The sequence below is a fragment of the Trichosurus vulpecula genome, chromosome 4 (genome assembly GCF_011100635.1).
Source record: "Trichosurus vulpecula isolate mTriVul1 chromosome 4, mTriVul1.pri, whole genome shotgun sequence".
NCBI classification, from domain to species: domain Eukaryota; kingdom Metazoa; phylum Chordata; class Mammalia; order Diprotodontia; family Phalangeridae; genus Trichosurus; species Trichosurus vulpecula.
Window position 1 is genome coordinate 43,516,942 of NC_050576.1, and position 23,636 is coordinate 43,540,577.

Here is a 23,636-nt window from a genome sequence, read left to right on the forward strand (position 1 = left end):
GGAGTACAATGGGCCAGTATTCTCTCCTCAGAGATTATCATAGTCAGAGACCTAGGCCAGGCCCTAAATCCCCCAGTGCCGACACCTAGCCTTAATGGAAAGAAGGGTAAGGAGAACAGAAATCAGAGACAAATGCCTGGAAACAAATGAGAATAAGTAATTTTGACTTATAAATACCCAAATTAACTACAAAGGACATATGAAGGAAAATGCTATCTGCATCTAGAGAAAGAACTGATAAATAGAAGTATGTATAGAATCATTTTACACACACACACACACACAAACATACTTGTTTATTAGATGTCTCTAGGGTGGGGGAGGGACGAAAAAATGGGAAAAAAGAAATTTACATGGTAACATATCTTATATAAATTTATATAAAGTATATATTTAATATAAAATATTTATATGTTTAAATATATATGTTTAGTAAATATAATATTTATAAATACTTAGGAGAAATAGCAAGTTGTACATAATAGATTTGCAGTTTCATGTACAATCATTTTTAAAAATTAGAATATGTTATAGAAATGCTTGTTTTATTTCATAAATTAAAAATAAAATAAATTTAGAAAACTTTTACAAAGAAATGAATGAGAAAGGATGGAGGATCAAAAGGATATGGGTGTTATGCTTAAATTTAGAAACAAAAATAAACCTCAGCTCACAAATAAAGAGAAGGATTAGTAAAAGCTTAAAGAGAGTCTAGACTATATAGGGGTGGGGAAGCCATTCGAGGCCCCTCAGGTTCCCACCCCTGGAACACAAACAACTGAAATACTATGGAGGAAAATGAATATACATTCTCCAACCAAAAAGAGAATTCCTCTGACTCTCCAGAGATCATAGAAAAACATCAAGAAACTCCAAAACAAGAAAAATAAATGTTTAGAAGATCATATTAGAAATTATATTAGATTGAGAATCATAGCGCTCAATAAAAAGAAACAATTTCAGAGTACAGATGTTTGACGACCCGATGTCTCTGGAGCAAAGGCTCTAAAAGTCAAACAAGACAGATTTGGAAGACAAAAATCCAGAAGGAGAAGGAGATTTGGCAGAAGAAAACAAAAGGCAATAACATTAAATGAATATGTGAATTCTATGGGAGCCTAAGCAACTAACCTTGAAGACAGGATATGCAGAGACCACTTAAGTATCATAGGTCTCCCAGAAAAGCATGATCAAAAAGAAAAAGAAAAAAACAAGAGTGCCACACTGCAGGTTTTCTGGACAAAAAGACAAAAAACAAAAAACCAACTGTCCGTGGCTTTTATTATTACAATAAAGCACTGATCACATGAATCCATGGGCTGTTACCAGGGGGGAAAACCGCAGACTAGAAACTCCAAAGTATATTTTGGTAATATTTCACAATTTTAATAACAAATGACACATTATTTTAAAGTAGCCAGGAGAAGGACCTTGAAATATGAAGGCATGCCTATTTGAACAGTCCAGAATTGTTCCACAGTCAGGAGAAAGTGAAGAGGAGAATACAATATTATGTTCTAAAAAGCAAAAGGGCTTAAGCTACAAAGACAAATAACATATTCTACAAAGCTAAACCTAATCACCAAGGAGAAAGGATGGAGCATCAATGAAAGAGAGGCATTTGGGGTATTCCTGACAAATGAACAAACAAAAACAGAAGTGAGCAAAATATTTGACTTGCAAATGCCCTCTACAATAGAAACACAAGAAAGTCTAAAGAATTATTAGTGATTATTATTATCTAATTATTGAGAAAAGACTAAGTAATCAAATCAATTCTGTCATGTTTCTAAGCACTGTTTTTTTTTAAAGCAGATTATGGAGTAAAAGAAAGGGAAAAGATGGACCAATGTTCTAAAAGGACCCAAGAGACTAAAAATATAAGAGTAATTTAAACAGTAAGAAGAAAGAAAGGAAGACAAGCTAAATGAATATTTCATGAACTAAATCTTATGATTGCCTTTTGTGAGGAGAATAACAAAGTCAAAAATCACCAATAGAGAAAGAAGAGAAATGAGCCTCCATCAATTCCACATAAGGGTAGGGGCTATGGGAGAGCAGGAGAAGAACAATGGATGGGGAGGGACTTGGTTTGGGAAAGTTGAAGGAAGGTTAGTTTTCTGTAGGGAAAAGGAAAGTGTGTCACTCTGAACAACTATGGTGGTTGAGGTCCATGCTAAGAGATAAGAACCTTTTCTAAGGAAGAGTTCTATCTCCAGGACTGTATCTTGCCTGGGAGAGTAAATATATGATCAGAGCCAAGATCAGTCAGTACCCAAAGTATTAGGGGAAAGATAGAACCAAAGATAGCATTAAATGGTGGAGAGTGATTAATGTAAGTTTAAGGAGCAGAACTGCACCTGTGAGTGGCAACACAAAATAATCCCCATCGTGGGATGTTTCTTTTGACCATGGTTCCTTTGTGAGTTGCTATTTCTAAGCATGAAGGACTCCAGGAAACATCAGTAGTAGGGTGAGAGAGATCTCCAAATGCAATAACATATAACCAAAACAGAAGAGGATATTCAAATTTGGTCCTTTGGAAGCTCACCCCTCATGAAAGCTTTCCCTTCTAAGGTTACCTTTCACCTACTCAGTATGTATATTGGATGTATCTATTTATTTACATGTCATTTCTCCCACTACCATGAAAATTCCTAGAAGGTAAAGAGTGTTTTTTTCCGCTCTTTGTTACTTCAATGCTTATGACAATGCATGGCCTATCATAGCTATTTAATAAGTACTCAGTGATTGATTGGGGATAATAAAAGAATAAGGAAGAAATAAGTAAGGGTACGTAGTCCAAGAATAGAAAATAGAATTCAGAATAAACTAAAATAGAAGAGATGTGATCAGGAGGACAAAGCAAAGGAACATTTCTTAGAAAAGGACACAGGAAAAGACTATTACTTAAAATCAGAGATTGGAGAAGATGGGAAGGAGGGAAGAATTTGAAACATTTTCTAAGGGGGTGGGGAAAGAGAAAGATAAAAAAGGGCAACGGAAAAAAACAGAAAGAAAAAAACAGATACGAAGATAGATGTATAGACATATGGATAAGATACATAGATACATAGATGTTACAAAAGTCAGTACATGGAACTTATGTTAGGGTGGAAGTAGAGCTTGTGGGAATGGATGACCTTCAAAGCAATATAGGCAAAACTAATCTGAGGGACAACTATTGACTTTAAAGAAAGGCCGGGGTGGGGTGGGGGGTGGAGATGGGATAAAAATCAATACAAAAGAAACAAATGATGGAAAATACAAGCCTAAGAAATGTAACTTTAATTGTGAATGGATTAAACAATCCAAAAAATGAAAGTGACAGAATGGCTAGGAAAATGAAACACAACAATGAGGTGTATGCAAAATACACATAAAAAATAACAATACATACAAAACAAAAATAAAAAACTGGAACACATTGATTATTAATTAGGTAATTCTAAAAAGTGGGCATTGAAATTGTGTCATCATACTTAGCATAAATAAAAATTCACCCTATCATGATAAACAGAACAACTACATTACATTAAAGGAATTTTGGACAATGCAACACTAAAGGTATATTCACCAGAAGGTATAGCATTTAAATTCATAAAGAAAAAGTTAACTTAATTTACATAAGGAAATAAGTCCATAGTACAATAATTGTAGATGTTAATGTTCCTCTTTGAGAGAGGAAAAATACAGAACTAAAAACGTTGGCGTTACACTTGAAAGATCTATCTATCTATCTATGCCATCTTCTGAATGGGAATGTTAAAGATATACATATTTCTCAGCATGACCTTTACAAAAATAGCTTCTGTGCTAGAACACAGAGAACCTGTAAGTAAGCAAAAAGACAAAAATACTAAACGCATTCTTTAAGGATCAAATGCTATAAAAATAGTGGTTAGTACAGAGAGTACTAACAAAAGATACAGACCTAAGTAGAGATGATAATATCCTGAATAATTAATGCACCAGAGACTGGGCCAAAGAAGTGATTAATAGTCATAAGAAAGAGAATGATAAGGAGACCACATACCAAAATTTCTGCATGCAGCTAAATCAGTCCTCAGAGAAAAATATGACATCTCCGAAAGCAAGAATTAACAAGATAGAAAAAGGAAAGAATAATGAACAGGGCCCATAGTTTAAACGACTAGGATCTAAGCAAGTAAACAAACCCAATTAAGCACAAAAAAGGAAATTTCCACAGAGGAGAAATAGATAAAATGTTGCTATATAATTGTAATAACCATGATTGGTCCTGGAGAAAAGTTGAGATAGTATACCTCTTTCCCTTCACTGCAGAAGAGCCGTACTGCGGGTAGGGAATATTTTATTGATTATCAGGTACAGTTAATGTGTCAGTTGGTTTTGCTGAACTGCCTTTTTCTATTTATTTTTAATCTTTGTTAGATAGCTTCCTGGGTACAGGAAGGAAAAATGGATATGATCCCAAAACAAAAGAGATCAATAAAACAAGATAAATCTTAAAGAAAAAAAAAGTCAAGGCACTTAACTTATACTAATCTCACTGGGTAAAAAGGGAAGAGAAATTGTATGATAGATGGTCAAGCTGGAAAGACCAAGTTATTTCCCTAAGTTAGGAATGAATCTTATGTTTATGTAAATCAAGTACCCTAACACTTCAGGGATCACAGCATGGGGTGCAGGAAAAAGTCAAAACTTAACTTGCCTTATTTTCATGGAAATTGACAGGTGGCCTGTATTATATACCAAAGTCATAAGAACAAATAGGTGCTATTATCACCACCGCCATTACCACCCCACTATCAAATAAGGTGAGGAAGATAACACCCAGTAACCAAATATTTCTGTACAAAGTATTGTCTTACTAAATGTACTTTCAGAAATTAAACATATGCACATAAATGACCTTCAAAGTGATATATGTAAAACTTGTCTGAGGGAAAACTATTGATTTTTAAAAGGTGGGAGGGAGGGTGGGATAAAAATCAATACAAAAGAAACAAATGGTGGAAAATACACGCCTAAAAATGAAACTTAAAAACTGTTCTACCTCAAATATAATCACTATCTAACAAAGGGGAAGGATAGCAGAGAGCCATAACCTGCTGTTTACTGACCTTTTTTATCATAAGGAAGGCAGACATAAAAGTGCTATTCATAATTACATTATCAGTCTAATGTCAGAAACCAATCTCAGAACCCCGAGTGCATGGAGTGATTGCACAACGCAGGCGTTTCCTGTTGGCAGACAACACTGGCGAATCACCAAAGGCCTAACAGATGTGCTAAGCCAATCTCATTTTATAGATGGAAAACTGAGGCTGAGACAAATTAAGTAGCTTGTCTGAAGTATCCTGGACCAATCTCATTTTACAGATGAAGAAACTGAGGATGAGATAAATTAAGTGACTTGTCCTTTAAAGCATTATGCTCAAGTGGGCTTGCAGGTGTCAGGGCCACAATTTGAACCCAAGTCCTCTGACGTCAAATCTTTCCTGTAAGTTCGCTTTCCCTGAATCCCCATTTTAAAGATAAGGAAATGCAGTTACAGAGTTCCTGAGACTTTCCCACAGCTAGTAAATCATACAATGGAGACTAGAATGAGATAATATGCCTCGCCTCAATAATGTTCTTTCCATTACACACTGCTGATTCATAGTTAAGTGGGATTTCCCAAGACTATTAAAGTTTTCTAACTAGGATCAAGGATCTTCCAAGGCCGCTCAATTTCTGAAGTAGAACAATGGAAAGGGGGTTGCAAATTGTGCCAAAATTTTTATTATTGGCAGGATTGTTAGCCCAACTGTACACTGGAAGAAATCCAGTTTTTGTTTTTTGTTTTTTTTTTTTATCATCCCTGAAATCTCAGAGTTGGAAGGGACTGCAAAGGACACATAGTCCAACCCAAACTTGAAAAAGATTCCTTTCTAGCAGATCCCAAACAAGTGGTCCTCCAACCTCTGCTTGGAAACCTACAGAAAAGGGAAGCTCACTACATCTGAGGCAGCTCATTCTTTGTTCTTGTTTTGACTTGTAAGTCTTTTTTTTCCTGACATCTTGCCTTCTTAACAATTTATACCCGTTGAAAAACTTCAGGTTTGTTTACCAGTGTTCTCCAAATAAAGTATATGGAATAAGGTCACACTGGAATCTCTCCTGTGGCAGCCAGGTTAAGGAAAATAACCCATAAAAACAATGCACTCATAAAGTAGAGAGAATTTTATCTTTATAGAACATGAGGTTTCCACTAATCTTTCCTGGGTATTAAAGAGAAACATTGCTTCCCTAAGGTATTCCATTGGCTGTTGTTTTTAAGAAATGATAACTAAACTCTCAGAGCCTCAGTTTCACCATTTGTAAACTCAAGTGATGGAAACAGATGATCTCTAAAGTTCCCTTCTAATTCTTACATTCTTTGATGCTGTGAGATCAACATAACCTTTCAAATGCCCAAACGATTCTGGTGTCACAGGGAGAAAAGGGAGATTCTGAATGAAGGTGTTCTCTGACAGTGAGCCATACTTACAGAAGATAGGCTTTGCATATACATTATTGATGCTGTAGCGTTTTGTGTATTATTATGTATAAACATGCATCCTTCTTTGAAAAGATTGTGAATAATGCAGTTTTCCTGGGTGCAAGTGTTTTTTTCACATACAAAAATACCCGTGAGTTCTGATGAGCACCTAAAAAAACAAAAATGGAACAGAGATCAGCTTTAGAAAGGTACATATTTCTTCTTTCATGGCTTACACACTCATTGTTCATCAAGAGCTTCATCCACCTCACAGGCTTGCTGTCTGGAAAGCAATTTTGCAAACCTGTATAGACGGTAATTATTTTTATTACTAATCATTATTCCACTCTACCTTTCTACAAGTCAAGTCAACAAGCATTAATGTACCTACTATGCACCAGGCACTGTGCTAAATGCTGGGGATACAAAGAAAGGCAAAACAAACAAACAAAAACATGAGGCCTTGCCCTCAAGGAGATTACATTCCATTGGGGGTGCTAGCATGCAAGCAGCTAACTACCAACAAGATATACAAAAGACAAATTAGAGATAATCTTAGAGAAGAGGTACTAAGATTATGAAGGAAAGGAAAAGGCTTCTTATAAAAGATAGGATTTTAGCTGAGACTTGAAAGAAACTGTAGTTTGTCCTTTGTTCTCAAAGAGGGCCATGACAAGGGAGATGATGACATGACTTGCAAATGACTTTGATTTGAGTGAGCGAGGGCTATGCAAGGTCACCAGCCTTACTTTCTCCTCCAGAGCCGTCTAGATCCAGTGGCCAGATATAGATCAGGAAGACTAAAGATGGCCCAGGATGCAGTGGGAGACCTTGACCCTTTCTTAAAATATCTTTTCAAGTTCTCACTTGGAGTGAGGCAATGCCCATTCAGTGAATAGGCCTCTTTAAGGAAGCCAGAGAAAGAGGACAAATAAAAATAGAAAAGAAATGTTCAAAAATTAAGGGGAAAAAAGAGACACTTTCTAGTCTTCTACACCTCTGTATTTGAATGAAGAGTTTTCTTTGCAGTATTTTCCCCAGAACTATAGTATCAAATAACCCTGCAATAAGTCATAAGGAAGGAGATGAATTTTTATACTAAAATCAGTAGTCCAACGAGAACTTCTTTGGAGAGGGTGGGATGGGGAAGGGGTGGAGACCTGGGTATGTTGGAGGCAGCTGGCTCTCCAACTTTTAAGTTGGATTGTTAAATTTTCAGTGTGAGCATTTACACCTGAGACATCAGAAAATGCTACAAGTCAGGCCTTAATTTTTGTTGTAGTTGTTATTTGTCTAGACTTAAGTTGAAAAAAAAATGTTAGTAATACAGATAAAACTTAAGAGTATGTCATGGATGCATTTTTTAAGAAAGCCAGTAGTTAAATTATTTCGCATATCTCTCAGCTTCTTTGCCTTCTGGTTGGAAAGAAGAGCATGGGGGAAATGAGTATATTACAAGGTATCTTCTGTTAAGTGAAAAACCCATTACTGAACAAATACCTTTTACCAAAAATAATAAATCTGACAATTTGGCATTGAATAAACTAAAGAGCTAGATGAGGATAGGTCAGGCATACTGTAGAAGGGATTCAGGCATTAGGTTAGAAACTGAACTAGATGACCTTTGTTGGCGTCTGGTTTTTTAGACGCAGGCTTTCTCAGGGCAGGTTATCTGTAGAATCTTTTCCCCTGGAAACTTCCTAACTTCCAGCTCTTTTTGCTAATTGGTGCTACCTGCCTATGACATCACAGATGGAATACAAATTAAATGCACCTGAGCAAGGACCCCCCCCCCCACCACACACAAACACACACACACACACACACACACACACACACACACACACACACACACACGCGCACACACTCCTCCCTAAATAACACCTAGGCTTCTTCAGCATCATAGGGTAGTCCTGTTAGGTTGGCCAGACCCACACCAAACTAGGAAGGATGGCAGAAGCCTGGAATGATCTGGCTAGTGGCCATTAGGCCTGCTTCCCAGAGGGTCAATGGATTTTTCTCCTCCTCTTGCATAGCCTGAAGACCTTCTTATCCTAGGCAGCTGGTAGTATACTGGACAAAGAGCTGGGCCTAGAATCAGGATAAAGTGGGTTCAAATCTGGCCTCAGCTACTTACTAGCTTTGTGACGTTGCACAATTCACTTATGCTATTTGCCTCAGTTTCCTCAACTGTAAACTGAGAATAAAAATAACACCCGCCTTGCCAGGTTGCTGTGAGGATCAAATGAGAGAATATTCATAAGGCACTTAGCAGAGCGAATCACACTTGGTAACTGCTCAATAAATGCTTGTTTCCTGCTTTCCCTGCTCCTTGATGTAATGAACTTTGCCCCTCTGAAGATCTGGTACTGTCCTTGGCTCTCAAGTGACTATAATCGGGGTATATCCTTTCCTACCTCCTCTCTTCCCTTGCCCTGGGCCCATGAGAATCTCAAGTGAAAGGCTTTTCTTTTGAATAAATAGAAACATGTTGCCCCAAAAGTCCTATTGTTTTTAGTATAATTGGAGGGATCTAAAATTCCCCCCCTCCCCCACCCAAGGGGATGTTACAACTTCCAAGGTCTTTTCACACTCTCAAATTCTAACGATTCTGCAAAACATTGGCTCGAAAACCACATAGAAAATACCAACCTGGTGACTTTGACCTGATTGTGTCCTGCCATGTAGAAAGGTTTCTCATTGTTATACTCATCAAACACACCCCAGCGAAGATGGGCCCATTCATGGACAAAAACTCTGCCTGCGGAGAGGAAAAAAAAGTGTCCATCTTTTCATTCCTGATAATCAGCTTAAATGTCAGTCATTGCGCAAAGAGGCCTTACTAATCAGCTACAAAGACAAATGATTTAGCTCTCTCCATCTCTGGTGTGCCCCAAGCTGCTCTCAGACTTTGAGCACTCACTGTACCCACAGAGTTCAGACTGACTAATGCCAGTTACTTTGAGGACTCATTACTATCATCCTTTTAATGGAGGATGGAGTTAGGAGCCTTGGGTTCAAATCCTTCCTCTGATTCTTTTTTTTTTATTTCCATTCACTTTTGCAAACTGGATCACTTTTATTTTTTTCCCCTTTTTTTTAAAATTTATTTTTATTTTTAGTTTATAACAGACGGTTCTACATAATTTTGAGTTCCAGATTTTCTCTCCTCCCTTCCCCCTCCCTCCCCAAGACGGCATGGAATCTCATATAACTACCACTAATGACTTCACCTCTATTTCCTCAGCTATGAAAATAAGGAGATTGCACTGGATGGCCTCTGAGGTCTTTTCCACTTCTACCCCATGATCAGGTAATTGAGTTCAACTCCACCATGTAAACCCACACTGATTTTTCTAGTGTATGCTTATTGGAGGGGAAAGGCAATGAGCCTACCAACTGCTTTTTGGACCCCTTGAATTACATGTCACGAAATAAGATATTTGAACAGAAATCATTACTGCCCTCCCTCCTAAGCTTCTCCTTTGGCCTACTTTTCTATGACTCTTGAGTGTATCACCATCCTCCCAGCACCCGAGGCTCATAACCTCAGCATTATCTTCAACTTCTCACTCACCCCACACATTTAACCTGTTGCCAAATCTCATGATTTCTACCTTCCCAACATTTCTCACTTATGTCCCCTTCTCTCTACTCATATAGCCACCCCCCCACATCACCTTTTGCCTGGACTGTTGCCACAGCCTCCAAAATCAATCTCCCTGATTCAGTCCCTCCCCACTCCAATCTCCCAAAGTGATTTTCCTTAGGTAGAGATCTGACCAAGTTAACCCTGACGATACTCAATAATCTCCAGTGGCTAACTATTACCTTCAGGAACAAATATACAATCTTCCGGTTGGCATTTGAAGTTCTTCATAACCTGGCCCCTTCCTACCTATCCAATCTTCTTACATTTTACTATGATGTATCTACACTGGCATATTTTCTGACGCCCACATACACATCTGAACTCTGCATCTTCATTAACCATCTCTACCACACTTGGAATGCTCTCCCTTCTTACATAGACCTTTTACTTTCCTGGCTTCCATCAAATCCCACCTTCTACAGGAAGCCATTGGCAGTCCCCACACCTCTTCCCCACCTACTTGTGCCTTGCCCTGAGAGGTGACCTTTCATCCATTCCATAGGTGCCTATCTCTTGTGGATCCCTAGTTATTTGCACGCTGTCTCCCCCATTACAATGTGAGCACCTCTGAGGGCAGGGGCTGTGTTTTTGCCTGTCTTTGTATCTCCAGAATTTAGCACAGTGCCTGACTCGGAGCGCTTAACAAGTACTTGTTGACTGATTGACGGAAAGATAATTAATAATCAAGTTCTTTCTATTCTCCCTTCATAATCACCTTTGTGTCTCCCAGTTCTAAAGCCACCACATTAATTTGAGACTTTATTCCCCCCATTATAACCTCCCTAACTAGTCTCCCTGCTCTCCTGTTTTATGCATTACTGCCAGATTGACGAGCTAAAGACATTGGTAATATACTTCTGCTAAAAACTTCTGACTAGCCTAAAGAATGAGATAGTATAAAATGAAATAATACCTATAAAGCACTTTGCAAAGCTTAAAGAGCTATGTGAATGCCACTAATATTGTTATTATTATTATTGTTGTTATTAAACAAAGTTCAAACTCCTTATGCTGGCATTCAAGGCGATCCACAGTTTAATTCCAATTTTTTCTAGCTTTAGCTACCACTGCTTCTCTCGTTGAGCCCCTCATCACCAGTTAAACTGGGCCATTTATTGTCTCTACAAAACTTTTCCCACTCTTCCAACTCTATTCCAGAATTGAACATTTTTCTCTAGACACAAATGATACTTTGGATCAGGAGTTCTTAATCAGGGATCCGTGGACCCCCAAGCTGGGCATATGATTTTTTTTTAAATTCTATAATTGTATTCTAATATTTTTTGTAATCCTATGTGTTGTATTTTAGATATTTAAAAGCATAATTCTGAGAAGTGGTCCACAGGTTTCACCAGAGTCCCAGAGGGATAGAGGACACACATGAAATTAGAAGCTCTGTTGTCCCTGAAGTCTGAGCAGAGCACAGGCCACTGAGGCTTCCATATTCCCAACTACTCTGAAGCTTCTCATGCAGCCTAAAACTCAGCTTTCTTGGGTTCCATATCACATCATTGCTTCACATTAAGCTTGCAGTATGTTAAAATCCCCAGATATTTTTGTTCAAATTGTTTTCTAGCCTAGCTGCCTCTGCCTTATAGTTAATTAAATTTTAAAAAGCACTTTTTTTCTGAAATTTTCAAACCCAATGTAAAATTTTACATTTTTTTCCTATTAAATTTTTTTGGGTGATATAACCAAGAAAAGGCAACCATGATATAATGAAAAGAGTCCTGGGTTTGGAGTAATAGGATGTTAAACACAGTGCCTGTCACATAGAAGGGGCTTAATAAACATTTATTGAATGAATGAATGCATGAATGAATGAATTTGGCCTGAAATCTAGGTTCCATCACTTACAACCCAAGTAATTTCACTTCTGTGGCCTCAGTTTCCTCATCTATTGCCCTGCCTGGGGGAATAAAAAAGCAAAATGTTTGGAAAAAGTAGAGGCCTTCAGCCTTTTCTCCCTTCTGTGGAGGCCACATGCATATTCTGAGCTGAAGAATAGACCAAGGCGGGATATCTGTGAAAGCCACTTGCAATATGATAAAGCCCACGTTCCACAGACAATGTTTTCCCTGTTTTCTCTCCTGTCTCCCCCTTGCTCCCTTGAGAATGGATAGTCCTCTTGTAATGTTAAACTCTGTCAACATTTGTCTTTATATGTGTGTTTCCTATCTTTGTTGTAAAATTGAAGCTGTCCTCTGTTTTTCTAGGTGTTGCATAAAACTGTAAATATCATTATAATGAGTAATGCTCTGTGTAGATCTCATCAGTATAGCTGTTTTGTTTTCTATAAACTTGACTTCCTTGTATCACCAGTCCTCAGCACAGCTTCCAGCACAGTGGTAAATGCTTAGTAAATGACTGGTGACTGATTGCTATAAAATGAGTCGGTTGGACTAGATGACCTCTTAGGTCTCTTGTGTCTCTAAATCTATGTTCCTTTTTGCTCATAGCCCTGTCTCTTCACTCATCAAAGCTCTATCTAATGTTTTCATGATCACTGTAGCCCAAAGTGTTATACCCCCTCTTTGAACTGAAAGTCTTTTAGTGACTGAAATCCTTATAAATTACTACCTTGCACTGAAGAATACAATCGCAGTCAGGATGATCTGGGTTTATGTCTCACCTCTAACACTTACTAGCTGTGTTGCCCTGAGCAAGTCACTTAATCTAAAAGAGTTACATTGCTGTTCAGTCGTGTCTGACTGTTCATGACCCCATTTGGTATTTTCTTGGCAAAGATGCTGGAGCAGTCTGTCATTTTCTTCTTCAGCTCATTTTATAGATGAAGAAACTGGGGCAAACAGGTTATATGACTTGCCCAGGGTCATACAGCTAGTAAGTGTCTGAGGCCATATTTGAACTCAGGAAAATTAGGTTTCGTACCTCTAGGCCTGGTACTCTATCTACTGCGCCACCCAGATGCCTGTAAAAGATTTTTATTATCTAAGAAATTCTAGTGGGGCAGAGCCAAGATGGTGGCTGGAAAGCAGGGACCAGTGTGAGCTCCCTGCCGAGTCCCTCCAAAAACCTATAAAAAATGGCTCTGAACCAATTCTAGAACTGCAGAACCCACAAAACGGCAGAGGGAAGCAGGGCTCCAGCCCAGGACAGCCTGGATGGTCTCTGGGTGAGGTCTATCCCACACGGAGCTGGGAGTTGGGAGCTGGGAGCTGGGAGCAGAGCGGAGCAGAGCCCAGCGTGAGCAGCGTGGACCAACCAGACCAGGAGCCGGGCGGCATGTGCCCTACCACCCTGAATGAGTGAGCTGCGGCAGTTACCAGACTTCTCAACCCACAAACACCAAAGACAACAGAGAAGGTTAGTGGGAAAAGCTGTGGGAGTGGAAGGAGTTCACGGTTCAGCTACCAGCCCCAGGGGCAGCGGAGGTGGGGCAGCTACAGCTGCTGTTGCTTCTGGGCCCAGGTCCACCTGGTGGGAGGAATTAAATGGTGGATCAGAGCAGGAGTGCACAGCCTGCTGAAGATCTAAGCCCAGTCCGGGTTGGGGGTTGTTGGGGAAGGAGTAGTGCTGGTGTGACAGAGCTGGCACCTCCCCCCCAAATGTGGAACGTAGAACACTTTAGTGTACAAGCAGTCATACCCCACTGAAAAACTCAAGGGTCAAGTTAGTTGGTTGGGAATATGGCCAGGCAGCGAAAGAGCACCCAGATTCAGTCTCAGACTTTGCATTCTCTTTTTGGTGACAAAGAAGACCAAAACATACAGACAGAAGAAGTTAACAAAGTCAAAGAGCCTACAACAGAAACCTCCAAGAAAAATATGAACTGGTCCCAGGCCATGGAAGAGCTCAAAAAGGATTTGGAAAAGCAAGATAGAGAAGTAGAGGAAAAATTGGGAAGAGAAATGAGAAGGATGCGAGAAAACCATGAAAAACAAGTCAATGACTTGCTAAAGGAGACCCAAAAAAATACTGAAAAATACACTGAAGAAAACAACACCTTAAAAAATAGACTAACTCAAATGGTAAAAGAGCTCCAAAAAGCCAATGAGGAGAAGAATGCCTTGAAAAGCAGAATTAGCCAAATGGAAAAGGAGGTCCAAAAGACCAATGAAGAAAATACCAGTTTAAAAATTAGATTGGAGCAAGTGGAAGCTAGTGACTTTATGAGAAATCAAGATATTATAAAACAGAACCAAAGGAATGAAAAAATGGAAGACAATGTGAAATATCTCATTGGGAATACCACTGACCTGGAGAATAGATCCAGGAGAGATAATTTAAAAATTATTGGACTACCTGAAAGCCATGATCAAAAAAGGAGCCTAGATATCATCTTTCAAGAAACTGTCAAGGAGAACTGCCCTGATATTCTAAAGCCACAGGGCAAAATAGAAATTGAAAGAATCCGATCGCCTCCTCAAATAGATCCCAAAAAGAAATCTCCTAGGAATATTGTCGCCAAATGCCAGAGCTCCCAGATCAAGGAGAAAATATTGCAAGCAGCCAGAAAGAAACAATTTGAGTATTGTGGAAACATAATCAGAATAACCTAAGATCTGGCAGCTTCTACATTAAGAGATCGAAGGGCTTGGAATACGATATTCCAGAGGTCAGTGGAGCTAGGATTAAAACCTAGAATCACCTACCCAGCAAAACTGAGTATCATGCTCCAAGGCAAAATATGGATTTTCAATAAAATAGAGGACTTTCAAGCTTTCTCAGTGAAAAGACCAGAACTGAATAGAAAATTTGACTTTCAAACACAAAAATCAAGAGAAGCATGAAAAGGTAATCAAGAAACAGAAATTGCAAGGGACTTACTAAAGTTGAACTGTTTTGTTTACATTCCTACATGGAAAGATGACATGTATGATTCATGAGACCTCAGTATTAGGGTAGCTGAAGGGAATATGCATACATATATATGTTTATGTATATATATAAGTGAATGTGTATGTGTGTATGTATATATCTATGTGTATATATATACATATACATATACATATACAGAGTGAGCAGACACAGGGTGAGTTGAAGATGAAGGGAAGATATCTAAAAGAAATAAAATCAAATTAAGGGATGAGAGAGGAACATACTGAGAGAGGGAGATAGGGAGAGATAGAATGGGGTGGATTATCTCGCATAAAAGTGGCAAGAGGAAGCAGTTCTGTGGGAGGAGGGGAGAGGGCAGGTGAGAGGGAAATGAGTGAACCTTGCTCTCATCATATTTGGCCTGAGGAAGGAATACCATACATACCCAATAGGGTATCTTACCCCACACGAAAGAAGAGGAAGGAAGATCAAAAAGAGGGGGGGATGATGGAGGGGAGGGCAGATGGGGGTGGAGGTAATCAAAAACAAACACTTTCGAAAGGGGACAGGGTCAAGGGAGAAAATTCAATAAAGGGGGATGGGTTGGGAAGGAGCAAAATATAGTTAGTCTTTCACAACATGAGTATTGTGGAAGGGTTATACATAATGATACACACGTGGCCTATGTTGAATTGCTTGACTTCTTAGGGAGAGTGGGTGGGAAGGGAAGAGGGGAGAGAATTTGGAACTCAAAGTTTTAAAAACAGATGTTCAAAAACAACAAAAAAAAAGTTTTTGCATGCAACTAGAAAATAAGATACACAGGCAATGGGGCGTAGAAATTTATCTTGCCCTACAAGAAAGGAAGGGAAAAGGGGATGGGAGGGGAGTGGGGTGATAGAGGGGAGGCCTGAATGGGGAACAGGGCAACCAGAATATATGCCATCTTGGAGTGGGGGGGAGGGTAGAAATGGGGAGAAAATTTGTAATTCAAACTCTTGTGAAAATCAATGCTGAAAACTAAATATGTTAAATAAATAAATTTAAATTAAAAAAATAAATAAATAAATTGAAAAAAAATTCTATACTTTCTGATGGAGGAGTACTCAGAGTTGCCAAGATACTATCTACATATTGTTGACCAGCTTTTCATATGTGAATTTCTCTCTTCATCTAGATTATGAGTCACCTGTGGGGCTATAATTCTCTACATTCCCCTGTGAGAATATATAGCACCCAGTGTTTTAAACTTTTTTTCATTAGATTGTGAGCTCCTTGAGGGCAGGGACTATCTTTTGTCTCTTTTTGTATCCCCAGCACTTAGCAGTGTCTAGCACATATTAGGAGCTTTATAGACTGAACATAGCAGAGGCTTAAAGACCATCTGTTGGTTGATTGACCGATGGACCAAACTTACCCCGCGATCCATAGGTGGCAGTCAGGTTATCATTTAGTAGGAAGTTAGGGGTGAAATGTATATATTGACCTTCTTCTCCGCACCCTTTATACTGTAGGGTATATGGATCATCTCGGCGTTTCCTATACCAATCAGCTATGATGATATTTGCCTAAAACAACAGCAATGCCACATGGATGAAATAAAATATACACAGATACTAAAATCTCACCAGAATACCTTCCCACAATATTTTCTAACTGTACTTTAAAATGTTTAGTGAACATAACAAGAAATCACATTATGGCCATGCGATCGTTCTCATTTTCCTGCTTAAACATAAACAAAAACAAAAACTGCTACCCCCTCCCCTCAATTTCATTTCCTCTAGGGATAGGGACTGGACCCATTATCTTTTTAGTATAAGGCACTTCCTGGTGAGGAAGTGCTTCCCTTTGCCCATATAGGTTGTCACCTTCTCTTTAATTTATCCTAATTTGTAGATTAATTCTAATTTGTAGAACTTCCTCAATTTTTGTTTTGCTTACATAAAAGGGTTTATTCACTATTTACTCTCTGTGATGGTCTTTTATGTAACCAGGATTTGATGGGAAGGGGCCAAGCTGGCAAGTATCAGTCAAAGGCTATCTCCACCCCCACCTCCCTCCACTTAAAGGTTAGTTACCAAGGAAGTATCAAAAATCATACCAGCAATATTTAAGGAGGGGGTCAATAGATACAATTCTATCATGATACTCCTTTCAGAAATAGGAAAGAGAAGGAGCAAAGACTCAACCCATAGCCCTCCTCCACCTTCTTTCAAGGAGAAAACCAGTTTTCCCTGGAGAGGGTGGGCCAGATTCCAGATCAAATCTATCCAGGCCTCCTCACAAGCCATATATAAAAATGTATGTCTCTTTCTGCACCTTGAATCTATCACCTCTCTGTCAGGAGGTGAGTGGTATGTTCCATCACTGGCTCTCTGGAGACATGGTAGTTCATTGCATTGATCAGAGTTCTGAAGTCTTTCACAGTTGTTTTTCTCCACAATGTCATGGTCTTTGTACAAATCTTCTCCTAAAAACCATCCAGAATTCTCTGAAATTGTTTCTTTCATCCTTTCTTATGGCACAACAATATTTCATATAAACACAATTTTTCCATTAGTTCCTCAACTGATGGGTACTCTCTCATATTCTAGTTCTTTGCTTTTTATTTTTGTTTTTCCTTTTAGTCTCCCATTTGAGATCAGGAAGTTTGTTTTATTTTGTTCTCTCATTTGAATTATCCTCCTTCTTAACCTAGTTTGAGGTTTTTCTATACCAAACTGTGTGTGTGTGTGTGTGTGTGCGCGTGTGTGTGCGTGTGTGTGTATATGTGTGTGTGTGTGTGTGTGCATTTTTGTTCATCCCAGACAAGAGTGAGGTTCATTTCATGTCCACTTCTCCCATGTCTTCCTCCATGTTTTTCATACTCTTCTCATGCATTCCAATTATGAGAAATAGCAAGTTGCCCACCCCTCTTCTTGCTATACTAATGTATTCTTTTCATTCTCCCTTCTCTTTCCTCTCTTAAAACTCAAAACAGAACCAATGTACCCACCCATCCTGGTTCTGTTTGTTTTTTTTTATTTCACTTCCTCAATACCCTTTTAATATATTAAGGTTCCAAAGGGACATTTCTTTATTATCCCTCTATTAATCTGGTTCCTTTTTATCTTGCCCAGTCTTTTTTACCCCTCATAACATCTCCCCTCACCCCCCAACTTCTCTGTCATCCAGTGACACTGGTCTCCTCACTATTCCTTCCACAAGATACATGATTTTCCAAATCCCCAAATATTTACTTGTCTTCCAAGTCTGGGAGCATCTCCCTCTTCATCTCCACTTCCTGGCTTCCTGTAAGTCTCAGATAAACTCCCGCCTTCTGAAAGAAGCATTTCCTGATCCTCCTTAATGCTAGTGCCTTCCCTTTGCTGATTTTCTCCAATTTGTCCTTCATACAGTTTATTTATACAGAGTTGCTCTCATGTTGTCTTCTCTTTTGCTGGTTCCTTGACCAAGTCATGCCCTCTAATCATAAATGTCCCTCAGGGTCCTGTCCTGGGCCCTTTTCTCTTCTCCCTCTATACTACTTCACTTGGTGATCTAATCAGCTTCCATGGATTTAATTATAACTCTATGCTGATGATTCTCAAATCTACCTATTCTGTCCTACTCTCCCTGTTGATCTTCCATCTCCCATCTCCAACTGCTTTGTAGGCATCTTGAACTGGATGTCAAATAGACATCTTAAACACAGAATGTCCAAAATCAAGCCCATCATCTATCGCCCTAAACCCTTTCCCCTGTTCCCAACTTCTATATTACTGTTGGGGATACCACCATTTTCCTAGTCTCCCAGGCTCTCAATTTAGATGTCATCCTCAACTTATCACCATCTCTCACCCCTGCCCCTTGCCATATGCAATCTGTCACTAAGGCCTTTTGACTTCATCTTTGTGATGCCTTGAATATGACCCCTTCTCTCCTCTGACACTGCCACTAGCCTGGTGCAGACCCTCATCATCTTACACCTGGATTACTGCAATAGCTGCTTATGGGTCTGCTTGTCTCAAGTCTCTCCTCATTTCAACCCATCCTTCATTCAGCCACCAAAGTGATTTTTCTAAGGCACAGGTCCAACCATGTCACCCCCTCTTACTCAATAAACTCCAGTGGATCCCTCTGGGATCAAATACAAAATGCTCTGTTTGGCATTCAAATCCCTTCATAACCTAACCACCATGTATTCTTAAACTTTCTAGTATTTTTATACCTTATTTAATCCAGTGACACTAGTCTCCTTGCCGTTCCAAAAATAAGACATTCCATCTCTCAACTCCCAAGAATTTTCTTTGGCTATCTCCCATGCCTGGAATGTTCTCTTTTCTTACTTTTGCCTCCTAGATCCCCTGGTTTCTATTAAGTTCCAGCTAAAATCCCATCTCCCACAGGAAGTCTTTCCATATAATCCTTAATTCTAGTGCCTTCCCTCTATTAATTATTTCTTATTTATCCTGTCTTTAGCTTGTTTGTATGTAATCATTTGTCATTTGGAATATTGTACTACAGAATCTCCTCTTGTTTAATAGTGGAAGCTGCCTGTGTGATCCTGGCTGTAGGTCCTTGGCATATGATACATATTTTTGAAATAGGACCTCTAGATTTTAGCTATGACATTACTGGGACTTTGCCTTTTCTTCCTTCCCCTCTACTTCCCCCTCCCTGAGAGATGACCAGAGAATTAATTTAAATTCAATTTCCCCTCCTGGCCAAATAGATTTGGACAGTTTTCACTTATGATTTCTTGAAATGTAGTTTCTAGACTTTTTGTTAAAATAATGGTTTTCAGGGAGTCCAATGATTCTTAAATTATGTCTCCTTGTCCTGATTTCTGAGTCAGTTGTTTTTATTACCTTATATTCTCTTTTAATTTTTTCTCTTTCAATTTTATTCTACTATTTCTTGCCATCTCTTGGAATCTTTAATTTGTTTGGTCTATTATAGTTTTCAAAGAATTATTTTTGCTAGACTAGGTACATAAGAGCTGGACAATCTGCCTCTTTCAGTTACTAACTTGGGTAAAATTCCCCATTATGTCTGAGCTATTTATTATCCTTCAAATCCTTTCCTACTGAACTTTCATTTCATTTTTTGAATCTTACTTCTTTTCTTCTAAGTATTTATGTAGTCCTTGAAGAAAATCCTCTTTTTAAAAAAATATAAATCGCTGCTTGCAATTGTTACAGTGCTATTTGTACCTTCATTTTAAGGATTTCTAGATCTATGACAATCTTTATACTGGTGATGCTTTCTTGGATTTACTCATGTGTCTAGCACTAGCCCCTGAACTGGGTTTCCTTCCCTTGGTGCTTTGTCTCATCCTGGTTCCTGGGGGTTCCTGCACTGGCCTCCACTTTACAGTGTTGAGTGCTCTGGATTTTTAATGTTCAGAGCCCTGAATCCTTGAAGCTTTCTGTGTCATCTGAGGACAGATTGCTAGAGATCAGAACCCTTCAGTGTCCTGGTCTGAGTGCTGCCATGCTACTCCAGTTGTTTTCTTTTTCCAGGGCTCCCAAGATCCCTACCTTAGAGCTTTCTGACTTCCTTAGTTCTTTTCCAAGGGGAACTCTGGTCTTGTTTATTCTTGACCCAGAACCCTGTAAGCTATATGTATCTCTTTTTCACTGTCAGTTGTACTGGGAGGCTTGGCATATTTGCTGGTGCTGGTGCTGTTTTTACTGGAGGTCCCCACTCCTATTGTCTGACCTTATGCAGTTTTGGGATAGATAGGAGTCACTTTTTATGGTTTTTCACTGTATTTCTTGATCATTGTTTGGTCTGAGGCTAATTTCAGGTTTTAGATAGACTAAGTAAGTATGCAAGAGCTGGACAATCTGTCTCCTTCAGTTAACCAACTTGGTTAGAAGTAGCATAATTCCAAATTACTTTCCAGGAACAGTTGGACCAAATCAGAGCTTTACTAACAGTGTTTTGGTGTGCCTATCTTTCAACAGCCTGTAGAGTATCTTCACTCATGCTAAATAGAGAAGTCAAGGAAATTATGTTGAAACAGTGAAATATTTAATCAGGAAATAAATGAAAAGTAAAGCAATAGAAAAATCAATATCATCATCCATTCTTTAACATGTACACTCTTATCCCCTTTTCTAGAGTTTCCTCTAAAAACATCCCTTCTAGGAGTCATGCCTTTGAAACGTGAAAAGTGTAGCCAAATCTCTATCACATCCAGACCAAAGGTTAGGAAGCTTCACCAGCTTTAGTGGGTTGGATTTCCACTGATAGTATCTACTGTAGATCATTACAGTTTCAGTTACATGGAAGGAAGATCAGAGGGAGAATTCAAACCCAGGTTCTTCTCTGACCTCCCCCCAGGTTTCATGTCCTTTCCAGTACTTCAGCTTGGCTTAAAACCCTCACCAGCACATTTTGATAACTGTATTTCACTATAATTTATTTTCTTTGTAATCTTATGAATTTTAAACTATTATTCTAAGGATGGGTACACAGGCTTTGCCGGACTGTCAGCGAGTACATGATGCAAACGTAGTTAAGGACCTTGGTATTACATGATCCTAGAAGGATGAGGACGAATCTTCTTTCGGAAGCAAATCATACAATAGATAGAATGGTATGGTGGAAAGAATTCAAGACTTGCCCGTCAGAGAAGCTGGTTCAAATCCTGGCTTTGCCATTTTCTACTTGTATGGCCTTGTGCAAGAAACTTCAGCTTCTCAGCCTCAGTTTCCTCATTTGGGAAATGAGCAAGCTGGACCTTCAAGGTCCCTCCTAAGTCTCCGAAATAGATGAGACGCTCACCTCTGTTCTTGGCTATCAGACACGTGTTCATTGAGGTAGTTAGTAACAATGAGCAGTGGCTTGTGTTTTCCAAAGGCTCTTATTTATATGTGTGTGTGTGTGTGTGTGTGTGTGTGTGTAATGGTGGGTTTTTACATTAGCTTTTAGGATTGTTTTAAAGGAAAGGAAAAAAAAAACTTTATTCCCCATTTTTCTTCCCTCTTATTTCCATGGCCATCTAAAATACAGTTCTGGATATGTAAAAATTTGAAAGCTTTCTAATGAGAGTCTCCAGAACCACAATGCAGTCGTCATATTGGTATACATGTGGGTAGTGTCTCTGTTTCTACATGTATATTTATTGCTCCAGACTAGTTGGGAAATGTGAGGATGGGCATGTTTCTCTTTATAATTGACAATCAGTGGGGAATGTTAAATTCTGGGCTCCCAACCAAAAATTCCCGGAAGGACCCCCCCTCCCCCACCCCTCTGCTCTTGGGAGCTTGCTTGAATAGCAGAATTGTGTTGTTTCTTTTGTTTTTTTAAATCTTGTCTTTCACAATCTTCCTTAATTCATGCCCACAATTCCCCAGAACCATTTATGGACATCAGTCTACCCAAAAAGGACATTCCTTTATTCAATTCAGTGACCTGAGTTTTTTTAGATATTTAAAATTTTGAATTCTATGCTTAAGAATATAGACCTAGAGCAAAAAGGATCCCAGAGGCCATTTAGCACAATCCTTGTTATTTTTCAGATGAGGAAATTGAGGCCCAGAGAGATTGAAAGACTTATCCAAGGTCATACAAGGTCGTAGTGAGATGGCTGGGATTCGAATTCAGGTCCTTTGACTCTAGAAACAATTCACTTTCTACTGTATCAAGCTATGTCTCTAGGTTCTTAAAAACAACAACAACCCCCAAGTATATTTCATTAAGTTCAATTATTTAATTGAGGAGAAGGGAAAAAGAAAGGAATAAGCATTTATATAGCACCTATTGTGTTTCAGCACTGTGCCAGGCACTTTATAGTTGTTTCAGATTGCTTTTAAAGAATAAAACACTCTTTACTTCACGTTCTTTTGTATTGTGAATTTGTTCATTTAATACAATGGTTATTAAACTTTTTTGTGTAATTCTTGGATCCCTCTTGCTGACTGGTAAAGTCAAAGGAAGGGAGGGAGGGAGGAGAGAAAGAAGAAGGGAGGAAGGAAAGATGGGAGGGAGGATGGAAAGAAGGATGGAAGGGAGGAAAGAAGGAAGAGGAAGGAAGGAAATTCTATTTCACTTAGAGGTTAGTGAAAATAAAGGCATAATTCAAGAACCCTTGATTTAATGTAATCAAATTTATTTCCTGGGAACCTAAGCTCTTTCTCACCTTTTCATAGGACTCCCATTTGGCTTGACTGTAATTGCGAGCTTTCCATGTGTCTGGTATTAAGATTTTTACATTCCCAAAATAGACTCTTCGTTTTGTAGCATTGAACAAGTAAGAGGAAGCTTCAGTTATCATACCCTGCATGCAAACACAGGCAGAGCATATTTCATCATTCAGAGCTCCGCAGGGCTTTGTTTCATGGATCGACCTGAAAGACTTGTTGGCCTAAGCTGAGTGACTAATGAAAAGTCTGACTTTCTATTTTTTTAAGAAGCCATAAAAATTTAGGGGAGCTGGTTACAAAGCACATTTTTAATGCCGTTTCCCTAAAAGTGGTATTGGGAAAAGAAGAGTTGTCTTGGCTTGCCTTTATCACTCTTCCAATACCTTAGAGGAGTTTTAATGGACTCTAAGACGTTCTTTAACAAATCCTTTTTTCTTACCTGTGAACATGTTGGAGCCCATGCCTTCTATGACTATGCTGAAATCAGCTTATCTCTACCCATCCAGGAAGCACTAATAATGCAATATTGATCCTACATGGTATTGCTAAAATGGAGAAC

General features: G+C 38.9%; 1 protein-coding gene across 1 annotated transcript in view; it reads right to left on the reverse strand.

The window, feature by feature from the left end:
- CLCA2 (chloride channel accessory 2) overlaps positions 1-23,636 on the reverse strand; it is a 55,434-nt gene that overhangs the window by 30,480 nt on the left and 1,318 nt on the right. The window contains exons 2-5 of the mRNA XM_036756016.1: positions 23,074-23,211; positions 16,357-16,507; positions 9,158-9,266; positions 6,515-6,674 (exon numbers count right to left, since the gene is read on the reverse strand). Coding sequence (XP_036611911.1) covers positions 6,515-6,674; positions 9,158-9,266; positions 16,357-16,507; positions 23,074-23,211 — 558 coding nt within the window. The remainder of the gene's footprint in view (positions 1-6,514; positions 6,675-9,157; positions 9,267-16,356; positions 16,508-23,073; positions 23,212-23,636) is intronic.